General features: G+C 40.0%; 1 protein-coding gene across 1 annotated transcript; it reads right to left on the bottom strand.

Annotated features, from left to right (window-relative positions):
• Positions 1–6,302: 6,302 nt before the first annotated feature.
• On the bottom strand, positions 6,303–13,447 carry LOC134824544 (neuroblast differentiation-associated protein AHNAK-like). The gene is made up of 4 exons (XM_063836453.1): positions 13,347–13,447; positions 13,020–13,136; positions 11,406–12,847; positions 6,303–11,111 (listed from the first exon to the last, which is right to left on the bottom strand). The coding sequence occupies exons 1-4, from the start codon at positions 13,417–13,419 to the stop codon at positions 6,303–6,305; spliced, it is 6,441 nt and encodes a 2,146-aa protein (XP_063692523.1). The 5' UTR covers positions 13,420–13,447.
• Between the last annotated feature and the right edge of the window lie 400 nt (positions 13,448–13,847).

Genomic DNA, 13,847 nt, shown 5'->3' with positions numbered 1-13,847 from the left:
ATCAAATAAAAGTATAATTACCAAAAAGCACGTAAGTAAAAGTACCAAAACGCACATACATTCTTTTGTGTGTGTGTTACCTGTTAACAGGTATAATAGGCCAACTAGAGGGCGTGTGTGGTGAATTGCTATTTAAGTATCTAGTGCTACTGATGCTGATATTAGTACCACTACTACAATATACAGTACAATATACACTGCTACAATATACAACAATGTTGAGCGTTATTCGCGGATTTCAAATAAAAGCTCACAAAAATAAAAAGAATTTTGTTTGAAAGTTTTTCAAGAAAATCATATCTTAAACTGCATTTTTCACATATAAAATTTACTACATTGAAAACGATATCACGCCACTGCCACTGAGAGGATTAATCTTCAAGAAAGGGTACTGTTAATGGGGGCCTATTGTTCTTATAGCTGGAATCTGTTGTCAGGAATTCTTGTAAAAGTTGTGTTACATTTCTTTCTCTCTCTGCAATTCCTCAAGTCTCCTCTGATCTGTAATTGTTTGTTCAGGAGAAGAAGTAACAATAGCGATTACCAATTAACATACAGTTTGTTAATGTTGACTCATGGTCCACATAGTTTCTATTGAGTTTCTCAAACAAAGTATTTGAAGCTCTGTCAGAAAGTTAATGAGGTCTGTGTGAAGGGAAAGTGTTGTTTTAAATGAGGTTTTTCGCTCGAGTGAGGGAGTCAATTAACAGAAATCCATGGATCACACTATCAATTTATGGTCACTGATATGTTCAACCTAATATATCCAATCCTTAAAATAGTAAGTAGCCTTTATACTTTTATAGACTACTGTTTACTGTAGGTTACCCGTGTGTTACCCGTTTGTTATCCGTGCAAAAACTTAAAGTGTCCGTTATGTCGTTAAAATTACCGACTCAACAGCACCCCTAACCACCGGTAAATTGTTTGACCTCTTTATTATCTAAGGACGTCTCCAGGAGGCTGAACAACATTATCCTGTTTCATGATGACTTCGAAAGGACGGATTATTTGAAATGTGATCCATGGTTGCTTGTTGACTTTGAATATTATTTATATTATGTACAGTTTATATTAACATCTTGATAATATCAAACTTTATTATCATAATAATTGTTGAAAATCTGTCATGAAAAGTTATGAAATAAGTTGAAAGCTGATTTAAATTAGAATATTCATCTTATCTACCCAATCGCAGTTCTCTCGTCGAACTTTAGTACAACCTGTTCAGGTAGCGTACTGAGATTCGACAGCCTTGTCGATCTTCAGTGCGTGTCGAACTATAGTCCAAGTAGCGCACCAAAGTTCGAAAAAGTCGAACTTTAGGGTTTGTCGAACTTCCGTACGTGTCGAACTTCCGTATGTGTACCGTTAAGAGCAGCCTGTTGGAGACTGCATTATTGATTAAGGGGATCATCATGAATAATAATTGATACTTTGATAAAGAATTGTTATAGCTGACAGACCCTGTAATGGGCAAATCAGAACATTCTGTGTATAAACTCAAAGTATCCATTATCATTTTGTAATTATGTATATTACCCCTATTCCTAACCACTGATAAATTGACCAGACCTCTTTAAGGACGTCTTCAAGCAGTTATAACTATAAGCAGCCTGTATCATTAATTATGGGTAGAATCATGAATAGTAATTGACACTTACAATCGTTGATAAATTGCGAACCATCCCTCACAGTACGTCACCTTCAAGCCTTCTGGGTTGCTCTTAGTGGGTAAACATGGTTATCGCTTATACCTTGCAGCACATAATAATCGTAACCTTTTATAACTTTGAGTCCTACATTAAGTTCCATAATTGCCGAGTGCCGTCTCATCCATCTAGTAGTAATTTACTCAGTTATACACCTTCCTGTTCACACAGACGCACAAACAAAGATTCTCGGCTTCCTCCTTTAATCACATAATCCTTTCGGCTGTTAGAGGCTTATTGCGCCGCAATCCTTTAAAAACAATGATATACACCTTCCTGTTCACACAGACGCACAAATAAAGATTCTCGGCTTCCTCCTTTAATCACATAATCCTTTCGGCTGTTAGAGGCTTATTACGCCGAAAACACTAAACTAGGTCCAACTCCAAAGAAATGGAATAAAAATAGAACAACAGTGCAGCAAGACTCTTTTATCATTTCTACTGTCTCGTAGCACGCTATCACATGAGAATGCAATTAATTTCGCTAACGAGAAAAAAATTGCTTGATATAGATAACTTCGTCATTTAAAATCCTTTTAGCGTTATCTTTTTTTAAATCATATTCCGCATTTAATGACCTATCGAAAATGTCAACTGTTGCTTTAGAGTATAGGCTATAGATCCTAACTAAACTATCCAACAGTTTTGTTTTGCATGCTCTCGAACAGCTAAGGTAACATTGAACAACCGAATGATTCCACCTACAAAATTGAGGGATCGCCGCCTTTCTCCGCGCACGCGTGCCAAAGTGAAGAAAAAGCTTCTCAACAACTTCATCCATCCGTGCAATGCTATGATGGTCGTGATTATTCTTCTCAATGATGTCGACATGTGTCAAGGTAAGAATCTAGGCCTAATAATTAAGGTATAATTTCTTAATGATTGATAACAATCAGAAATTTTATAAGATGGTTATAATTATCACACTTAGTTCTAATCTCTGAATTTTCTGGGTGCAGCTGTGTTACCTTAATTACGATCAATGGATGACATAGAAAAACCTTTAAAGATTTCTAATTGTAATGTTTAGCATTTGTAGGTTTAATTTACTGTTTGTTTATGTTTCTGTTTACTGGAACGTTTTGTCCCACGATAATTAAATCGGAAAATGTTCATCAGTACATATACCTACTGTATTTTAATTGTCCCCTTCGTTGTCTCTTACTGCATTTTAGTGTGGGACAATTTTGAAAAACTTAACTGAGGTACTAGCAAAACTGAGCGTTTTGTTCTAGAAACACACTTTTTCAGAGATTTTACTAGCTAAGCGTATCGTCTAAAATCACCTAATTTGTTCAATTTTAGGGAGGGGCGCCAAAAGGGGAAGGAGCGCCAACATGGGGGCGAATTTTCGGCGGGTGGGGGGGGGGGGCAACAGGTAACGTTACACCACTGCGTAAGAGAAGCGAGCAATAGACTTTCAACCTAATCACCTTCTACAACATTCATAAGACTCATCGATAAAACCCGAGTAAAGACGAAAGGCTGTGATCAGGGCTTTACTAAAGCAACTCTGCTGCTCCCTCTCATCTCTGTTAATCAAAACGTGCCCTGATCCCTGATCACAGCCTTTCGTCTTTACCCGGGTTTTATCGATGAGTCTTTAGAGTGTAAGAGTGTGTAACACTCAGTGTGTTGCTTTAGATTATAATAGCTCTGTGTAACACGGAGTTCAACATAATTCAACATACGTATTGCATATAAACTATAAAGTGCATTTAATATAATGCAATAATATAATGGTATACCGTATAGGTATATTTTATCGTGCGTGGATTAAATGCGGCGAAATTCTTGTTTTTTCAAAACTCTGATTACAGGAGAAAAGATGTGGAGAGATGACATTAAATGCGGACCTGATAACCCTCTCCCTGACGGAACTCCAGCTCAGTGCAATCCTGACCAACCAGAAGGTTCTTCTTGCTGTAATCCAGGGGGATGGTGCGGGAATACAGCAGGACATTGCTCATGTGACACCTGCATTGACTACAGCAGTGAGTAATTTTAATCGTATTGACAACCAACCTTTTTGACTTCCAAAAAAGAAAATATTCTCAATTTTGTTCGATAATCATAATATAAGGATATGAATGATCGGGAAAAAATGGATAGAAACTGGCTAGTTCATCATTGATAGTCGATAGATGATGAACCTAAGGCTAAATCCTTTGCACGATGTACTGCAAGCTACTTTATAGTTAGTGCAGTAGATGTTTTCTTCTCAGAATTGTAAGCGAATGTCGCCCCAGTTCAAATACAAAATGGTGCAAAAGTTAGGTCCGTGCGCAAATGTTACAATTTCGCGACATTTGCTTACAATTCTTAGAAATAAATCGGGGCGACTTTTGCTTACGATTCTGAGAAATAAACCGGAGCGACATTTTTACAATTTTGCTAGAACACCTCCTCAATTAGTGCAACTTAAATTAATTTAAGCGCAAATTAAGATACACTTCTGAAGGCACCTAAAAAGTTTTACCAGGTGTAAGCTGGATTTCAATATAAATAATTGTCAATTTTCAGATCGTATTGTTATAAAGAGCATTGAAATGACAACCGAAGACGCTAGCTATCCGGTCACCAACCTCTACGATGGAAACTACGATAGTTTTGCACAGGGGATAGGTCATCCTAATGGATTCAGCATAACGATCTTCCTACCTTTCACAACCAGAATATCCGCTATCAGACTGATCAATAGGTTGGACTGCTGTAAAGAAAGAATTGTGGGATTTTATGTTTTCATTGTGAATAAGGACGGACCAAAGATTAGCGTTGGAAAAATAGTGGAAGAAAAATCATACTACGAATTTTTCAAAGAAGGAGATGGTGATAAGATTGAGATAAGAAAAGAGGGGTATGTAGGAGAGGTCAATCTGGCAGAGGTTGAAGTGTACGGTGTCTACCGACCAGGTAAAACCCGCTGATTTTCACTATGAACCACCTCTTTATAAAGAACTTTGCAACTGTTATACCACAGACAATCCATTTCGTGACAGTGACATCCTAACCCTACTAGTGGATGTTACAGTGACATCCTAACCCTACTAGTGGATGTTTCACGAATATTTATCTTCTTACCCTACCGGAGTTTTCCATTTTTCAAAATATTACGATAAAATTTGAGAGCATATGCCCACTTAATAAACAGACAAAAAAGTGCCCCTCCCCAACTCAATACCATTTCTGTCAATATAAGCCCTAATATAAATTTCCCTTCACAACAGATGTCGCAATAAAGAGCATTGAAATGACAACCGAAAACCCTAGCTATCCAAGCACCAACCTCTACGATGGAAAGTACAATACTTTTACAGAGGGAAAAGGTCATCCTAATGGATTCAGCATAACGATCTTCCTACCTTTCACAACCAGAATATCCGCTATCAGACTGATCAATAGGTTGGACTGCTGTAAAGAAAGAATTGTGGGATTTTATGTTTTCATTGTGAATAAGGACGGACCAAAGATTAGCGTTGGAAAAATAGTGGAAGAAAAACCATGCTACGAATTTTTCAAAGAAGGAGTTGGTGATAAGATTGAAATAAGAAAAGAGGGGTATGTAGGAGAGGTCAATCTGGCAGAGGTTGAAGTGTATGGTGTCTACCGACCAGGTAAAAACCGCTGATTTTCACTATGAACCACCTCTTTATAAAGAACTTTTCTATCCTTACCTAGTACCTACTTTTTTCTACCATATTCAAAATATTACGATAAAGTTTGAGAGTATGTGCCTACTTAATAAACAAACAAAAAAGTCCCCTCCTTCCTCCCTGCCACACCCCCAAATCAATATCCCTTCGTTTATAAACTCTAATATAAGCGACCCTTAACGACAGATATGATACAAAGAAAACTCCATTTACGGACGTGAGGAGAGTTAGGACTCCTCCATAATTACATTAAATACATTCCTTCTGTAACGTCCTCAATAAATCTATTTAATTGTAGTTGTGAAATTAGTTTAAAACTTGATAGAATGAGTTGCCGTTTCACTGAATAGCTAATGAGCTAATAGAACTACTTTTTGTGAGACCTGCGTGATGGAGAGAACGCAATAGTGACCTATTTTGAAGGCCACGTTAAAATAATTTCAGCTGTTGTGAAGTGACGTGAAAAGGTGTTTTACTTTTTCTTTTCAAACAATAATACAATATTTTTATCTAAATGCAATAAACAATAAACTTTCTCAAAAATAAGAAGACGATAAACAATTAAGGTAAATAATCTGACATTAAGAGAAATTTCACCTAATTTCACCACTCACTTTCACTAAGATTGCAATCATTACGAAAAACCTTTGGAGTAATAAAGTGTAAATCGCATAAAATAATTAAGCATCAAGAAAAACGGAAGAAATTATAAACGAACTAAAAATACCAGTCTGTTTATCAATATTTGTACTTGTTATTTTCACCCTCAAGGTCCACTATTCACAAACATTTAATGTAAATAACGTATTCACAAAATCTGGTTTCCCGCGAAGCAATTAAATTAAGATCAAGTATCATACAAATTATTCAATAAGTTCAGTCCTAAAATCCTAATGCTCTAATGGCACAATTATGTACTGTAACAGCTGTAAAGACTAATCGTAAGCCTGGTCAGCCAAAATTTTGATTTCTACAGCTAGTGCCTCGATTTCGATAGCTGGAGCTTCGATTTCTGCAGAGGGTGCTTCAATTTCTACAACTGGTGTTTCAACTTCAACAACTGGTGCTTCGAGTTCAATAGCTGCTGCTTTGATTTCGAAAGCTGGTGTTTCAACTTCTACAGCTGGTGCCTCGATTTCGATAGCTGGTGTTTCAACTTCCACAGCTGGAGTTGCAATTTTGAAAGCTGGTGTTTCAACTTCAGCAGCTGGTGCTTCGATTTCGATAGCTGGTGTTTCAATCTCAACAGCTGGTGCATCGATTTCTATAGCTGGTGTTTCAACTTCAACAGCTGGTGCTTCGAGTTCGATAGCTACTGCTTCGATATCTAAAGCTGGTGTTTGAACTTCTGCAGCTGGTGCTTCGATTTCTATAGCTGTTGTTTCAATCTCAACAGCTAGTGCCCCGATTTCGATAGCTGGTGTTTCAACTTCCACAGCTGGTGCTTCGATTTCTACAGCTGGTGTTTCAATTTCCATAGCTGCTGCTTCAATTTCGATGACTGTTGTTTCAATCTCAACAGCTGGTGCCACGATTTCGATAGCTGGTGCTTCGATCTCAACAGCTGGTGCATCGATTTCGAATGCTGGTGTTTCAACTTCAACAGCTGGTGCCTCTATTTCGATTGCCGGTGTTTCAACTTCAGCAGCTGGTGCTTCGAGTTCGATAGCTGCTGCTTTGATATCGAAAGCTGGCGTTTCAACTTCTACAGCTGGTGCTTCGATTTCGATAGCTGGTGTTTCAATCTCAACAGCTAGTGCCCCGATTTCGATAGCTGGTGTTTCAACTTCCACAGCTGGTGCTTCGATTTCTACAGCTGGTGTTTCAATTTCCATAGCTGCTGCTTTGATTTCTATGACTGGTGTTTCAATCTCAACAGCTGGTGCCTCGATTTCGATAGCTGGCGTTTCAACTTCTACAGCTGGTGCCTCGATTTCGATAGCTGGCGTTTCAACTTTTACAGCTGGTGCTTCGATTTCTACATCTAGCGTTTCAATGTCTACAGAAGGTGCTTCGATTTCGATGGCTGGTGTTTCAATCTCAACCACTGGTGCCTCGATTTCGATAGCTGGTGTTTCAACTTCTACAGATAGTGCTTCGATTTCGATGGCTGGTGTTTCAATCTCAACAGCTGCTGCTTCGATTTCGATAGCTGATGTTTCAACTTCCACAGCAGGTGTTTCGATTTCGATAGCTGGTGTTTCAATCTCAACAGCTGTTGCTTCGATTTCGATGGCTGGTGTTTCAATCTCAACAGCTGGTGCCTCGATTTCGATAGCTGGCGTTTCAACTTCTACAGCTAGTGCCTCGATTTCGATAGCTGGCGTTTCAACTTCTACAGCTGGTGCTTCGATTTCTACATCTGGTGTTTCAACGTCTACAGAAGGTGCTTCGATTTCGAGGGCTGGTGTTTCAATCTCAACCGCTGGTGCCTCGATTTCGATAGCTGGTGTTTCAACTTCTACAGCTAGTGCTTCGATTTCGATGGCTGGTGTTTCAATCTGAACCGCTGGTGCCTCGATTTCGATAGCTGGTGTTTTAACTTCTACAGCTAGTGCTTCGATTTCGATAGCTGGTGTTTCAATTTCCTCAGCTGCTGCTTCGATTTCGATAGCTGGTGTTTCAACTTCCACAGCTGGTGCCTCGATTTCTACAGCTTGTGTTTCAATCTCAACAGCTGGTCCTTCGATTTCGATAGCTGATTTTTCAATTTCAAAAGCTGGTATTTCAACTTCCACAACTGCTGCTTCGAGTTCGATAGCTGGTGTTTCAACTTCAAAAGCTGGTGTTTCAACTTCCAAAGCTGGTGCTTCGATTTCAAAAGCTGGTGTTTCAACTTCTACAGAGGGTGCTTCGATTTCGATGGCTGGTGTTTCAACTTTCACAGCTGAAGCTTCAATTTCGAAAGCTGGTGTTTCAACTTCTACAGAGGGTGCTTCAACTTCCACAGCTGGTGCCTCGATTTCCACAGCTGGTGCCTCAATTTCGACAGCTGGCGTTTCAACTTCCACAGCTGGTGTTTCAACTTCCACAGCTGGTGTTTCAACTTCAACAGCTGGTGTTTCGATTTCGTTTGCTGAACGTTTCCTGACTTTTATCTTGAATGGACTGCCTATGATATGTTCTTCTTCCCACTTGATATTGATGTCGTACTTTCCCGCTACTTTTGGACTGTATTTGCAGGTAATGGTCTGTTTCGCTTCCTTCCACTTAATTACTTGAGGTCTGGCTCTGGGTCCCTTCACTCGCACACTTATTGTACCTTGTCCAGGTTGTCTGTTAAAGATCTTTAAGTCACCTGGATCACCCACAAAACAGTCCATTAAGCCCGAACCTTCTGCCCATATCAAGTTTTGTGTTTCGGTGGTTTTTATTGATAAACGTTTCCTGACTTTTACCTTAAATGGACTGCCTACGATATGTTCTTCCTCCCACTTGATGTTAATAGTGTACTTTCCAGCTACTTCTGGGTTGTATCTATAGGTTACTGTCCGTTTTGCTCCTCTCCACTTTATTACTTGATATTTACCTCTGGGTCCATTCACTTGCACAGTTAATGTACCATGTCCTGCATCTTTGGTGATAACTTCGAAGTCGCCCTTATCTCCCACAAAACAGTCTATCAAGCCCGGACCCTTTGCCGTTATCGCCTCCAACGTTTCGATTTCGGCAGCTGGTGTTTCAACTTCCACAGCTGGTTTTTCAGTTTCCATAGTTGCTCTTTCTGATTCAACAACTGATCCATCGATTTCGACAGCCGGTTTTTCTAATTCAATTGCTGGTGCTTCGATTTCAAGTACTGGTGTTTCTGTTTTGATTGCTGGACCTTTTCTGGCTTTTATCCTGAATGGACTACCCTTGATATGTTCTTCCTCCCACTTGATGTTGATAGTGTACTTTCCGGCCGCCTCTGGGTTGTATCTATAAGTTACGGTTTGTTTAGCTCCCTTCCACTTACTTACTTGATATTTACCCCTGGGTCCCTTCACTTCCACACTTAGAATACCGTGTCCTGCATTTTGCGTGAAAACTTTGAAGTCACCCTTATCTCCCACAAAACAGTTTATCAAGCCTGGACCTTTTGCCCATATCGCTTCTTGCATTTCGTTTTCGGCAGCTGGTGTTTCAATTCCAACAACTGATGTTTCAACTTCTTCAGCCGGTGTTTCAACTTCCTCAGCTGGTCTTTCTGATTCGACAACCGGGGCTTCGATCGCAATATCAGGTGTTTCAACTTGCTCAGCTGGTGTTTCAACTTCTTCAGCCGGTGTTTCAACTTCATCAGCTGGTCTTTCTGATTCGACAACCGAGGCTTCGATCGCAATATCAGGTGTTTCAACTTCCTCAGCTGGTGTTTCAACTTTCTCAGCCGGTGTTTCAACTTCCTCAGCTGGTGTTTCTGATTCGACAACCGAGGCTTCGATCGCAATATCAGGTGTTTCAACTTCCTCAGCTGGTGTTTCAACTTCTTCAGTCGGTGTTTCAACTTCCTCAGCTGGTCTTTCTGATTCGACAACCGAGGCTTCGATCGCAATATCAGGTGTTTCAACTTCCTCAGTCGGTGTTTCAACTTCTTCAGCCGGTGTTTTAACTTCCTCAGCTGGTGTTTCAACTTCCTCAGCTGGTGTTTCAACTTCCTCAGCTGGTCTTTCTGATTCGACAACCGGGGCTTCAATTGCAACATCTGGTGCTTCGATTTCGATTTCTGGACGTTTATTGACTTGTATTATGAATGGACTGCCCTTGATATGTTCGTGCTTCCACTTAATTTGGATAGTGTATTCTCCAGCTATTTTTGGGTTATAATCACAGGAAATCACCCGTTTCGCGCCCTTCCACTTCCCGGAGTCGGATTTGGCATTGGGTCTTTTAACTCGCATACTCAGTGTACCTTTTCCAGCATCTTCGTTGAAGACTTGGAAGTAGCCTCGATCACCCACAAAGCAGCCCATCAATCCCGGACCCTCTGCCCAAATCGCTTTCGCCGTTTCACTTTCAACTTTTGCAACCTGATCAGCTGGAATCTCTATCTCTAAAGCTGGTGCTTCGACTTCAACAGCTGATGTTTCAACTTCTTCTGCTGATCTTTCGAATTCGACAAACGGTGCTCCGATTTCGGAATCTGGTGTTAAAACTTCATCATCTGGCGATTTAACCTGACCAGCTGGAATCTCTATCTCTAAAGCTGGTGCTTCGATTTCGACAGCTGGTGTTTCAACTTCTTCAGCTTGTCTTTCAAATTCGACAAACGGTGCTCCGATTTCGGAATCTGGTGTTAAAACTTCATCATCTGGCGATTCAACCTGGTCAGCTGGAATCTCTATCTCTAAAGCTGGTGCTTCGATTTCGACAGCTGGTGTTTCAACTTCTTCAGCTGATCTTTCGAATTCGACAAACGGTGCTCCGATTTCGGAATCTGATGTTAAAACTTCATCATCTGGCGATTCAACCTGGTCAGCTGGAATCTCTATCTCTAAAGCTGGTGCTTCGATTTCGACAGCTGATGTTTCAACTTCTTCAGCTGATCTTTCGAATTCGACAAACGGTGCTCCGATTTCGGAATCTGGTGTTAAAACTTCATCATCTGGCGATTCAACCTGGTCAGCTGGAATCTCTATCTCTAAAGCTGGTGCTTCGATTTCGACAGCTGATGTTTCAACTTCTTCAGCTGATCTTTCAAATTCGACAAACGGTGCTCCGATTTCGGAATCTGATGTTAAAACTTCATCATCTGGCGATTCAACCTGGTCAGCTGGAATTTCTATCTCTAAAGCTGGTGCTTCGATTTCGACAGCTGGTGTTTCAACTTCTTCAGCTTGTCTTTCAAATTCGACAAACGGTGCTCCGATTTCGGAATCTGATGTTAAAACTTCATCATCTGGCGATTCAACCTGACCAGCTGGAATCTCTATCTCTAAAGCTGGTGCTTCGATTTCGACAGCTGGTGTTTCAACTTCTTCAGCTGATCTTTCGAATTCGACAAACGGTGCTCCGATTTCGGAATCTGATGTTAAAACTTCATCATCTGGCGATTCAACCTGGTCAGCTGGAATCTCTATCTCTAAAGCTGGTGCTTCGATTTCGACAGCTGGTGTTTCAACTTCTTCAGCTGATCTTTCGAATTCGACAAACGGTGCTCCGATTTCGGAATCTGATGTTAAAACTTCATCATCTGGCGATTCAACCTGGTCAGCTGGAATCTCTATCTCTAAAGCTGGTGCTTCGATTTCGACAGCTGATGTTTCAACTTCTTCAGCTGATCTTTCGAATTCGACAAACGGTGCTCCGATTTCGGAATCTGGTGTTAAAACTTCATCATCTGGCGATTCAACCTGGTCAGCTGGAATCTCTATCTCTAAAGCTGGTGCTTCGATTTCGACAGCTGATGTTTCAACTTCTTCAGCTGATCTTTCGAATTCGACAAACGGTGCTCCGATTTCGGAATCTGGTGTTAAAACTTCATAATCTGGCGATCCAACCTGACATATTGGAATCTTTATCTCTAAAGCTCGTGCTTCGATTTCGATAGCTGGTGTTTCAACTTCTTCTGTTGGTCTTTCGATTTCCATGGTCGGTGTTTCTGATTCGACAACCGGTGCTTCGATTTTCATATCTGGTGCTTCGTTTTGGACATTTTGTGCCTCAACTTCGACAGTTAGTGTTTTGAATTCTACTGGTCTCCTCATATTTATAAATGCCTCTTGGTCTTGATAGAAATTCTTTGCCTGTTCTAGAAACTGTTCACAAGCTTGTTTTCCTGTTTCAACAGCTGGTGTTTTCATTTCGACTAACATCAGGTCTTGATATGCCTCTTCAAAAAAATTTCTTGCCTGTTTTAAAAACTCTTCGACAGCTGGAACTGCAATTTCAACATTTGGTTCAGCTAACATCAGCTGCTTGTTAGCTTTTTCAAAAAACTTCTTCGCCTGTTCTAAAAACTCTTCATCTTCCATTTCTGGTTTTTCAACTTGTATTTCTGGTTCTCCGATATCCAACATCATTTCTTTGACTTCAGCTTTGAGCGTCTCTACTTTAGACTTCATATCTGTCAGCTGGCTTTTCAATTTTGGAGGTTGGTCAACACAATCGTAGATATCCTCACGGAGTGATTTGTTTGGTTGTTTCGATTTTACCATCTGGTGTTTCGATATCAACATTAGGTGCTTTAACCTGATCAACTGGAATTTCAGTTTCAACAATTTTAGTGTCTCGACTTTAGCCTCAGAAGTTGCGTCTTCCAGAGCTTTTGTTTCATTTTCTGTTGCTTTGTCTACTCCAAAATTAGCTGGTGTTTTGTCTTGTAATTTGGCAGATGATTCTTCAAATTCCATGCAAAGCTTGTCTATGGCTGCTACTTTCTCACTGTTGATATCCGTGGCTGCATGCAATACAAAGTCCACAATTTCAACGTGTATGTCATCTACTGTTTTGACAAAATTCTCTTCGGCAGCCTGGAGTTGTTCCCTGAGGACATCATCAGCTGAAATGTATCGTTTAAATCGGGCACAAATTGAAAACTAGCACAGGTTTTTATCAAATTCTGACTGAACTTCGATCTAATCAATATTTTAATTGAAATCTTAACAACCCCTATTTTATATCTCAAGGGTACCTCTATAATTATATCAATATTTACTTTATAGACCTCATACCTGTCGGGGTTTCTGGTTCATGAGTTTCAAAGGTATGGTTAAGTTCCACTGATGGCAGAGACGCCTCCAGGCTCACTTCTACTTCCATATCCGCACTCATTTCCACTGACTCGAGCTCTGGAATGGGCAATATTTCGGTTAATACTTTAATACATATTATGTAGTTTGCTCCAAAATTTGAGGGCTTAAATTGTCAAGCAGATTAACACTATTACTATCGTCAGCTTATAAATGGGGATGAATAACTCTAAGTCGGCAGATTGTACAGACAAGCAAATTTATCTTTTAGATCAGTGTAACTGTAATCCCTGCTGTGAAGGAACTAACCTTCTACATCAGTATCGGCTTCAGAGACGTCCTCTAATGTTGTGAACGAATTATTGTAACCTCGCCGCCTCATATGTGACGTTTTAAAGTTTCATTCCTCTAGTTAAAAGTGGAATAAAATTAACAGTTTTGTAAAATTACCACGAGCACGTACATTATTTTTAATTCTTTATGTCGTAATCACAAAGTGAATAAAGGGGCAGTGTACAGTGTATCAACCACAGGGTTTTAAAACACATATCAACGGCATATCAATCCCAACCCAGAAGGCCGGTTCGACTTACCAAATGGAAGCAATGTTTGAACTTTGAGCAATGTTTGAGCAATGTTTGAGCAATGTTTGAGCTTCGGAAAAATTATTTGAAATTAATCTTCCATTTGTAACGCAGTTGTTTCAAAAACTGCTTAATATTAGCTGTTGGAAAGTTGATCGCAAAACTGGTATTCTAAGTGACTTTCTAATTTTAGTAGCTCGCAGAAAAAGGATTTGCTTTGAAAGGT

This window comes from Bolinopsis microptera, chromosome 12, assembly GCF_026151205.1.
Source record: "Bolinopsis microptera isolate Bmic1 chromosome 12, MBARI_Bmic_1.0, whole genome shotgun sequence".
Taxonomy (NCBI): domain Eukaryota; kingdom Metazoa; phylum Ctenophora; class Tentaculata; order Lobata; family Bolinopsidae; genus Bolinopsis; species Bolinopsis microptera.
Note: the sequence above shows the minus strand (reverse complement) of the source record. Positions and strands in the feature narration are given on the sequence as shown.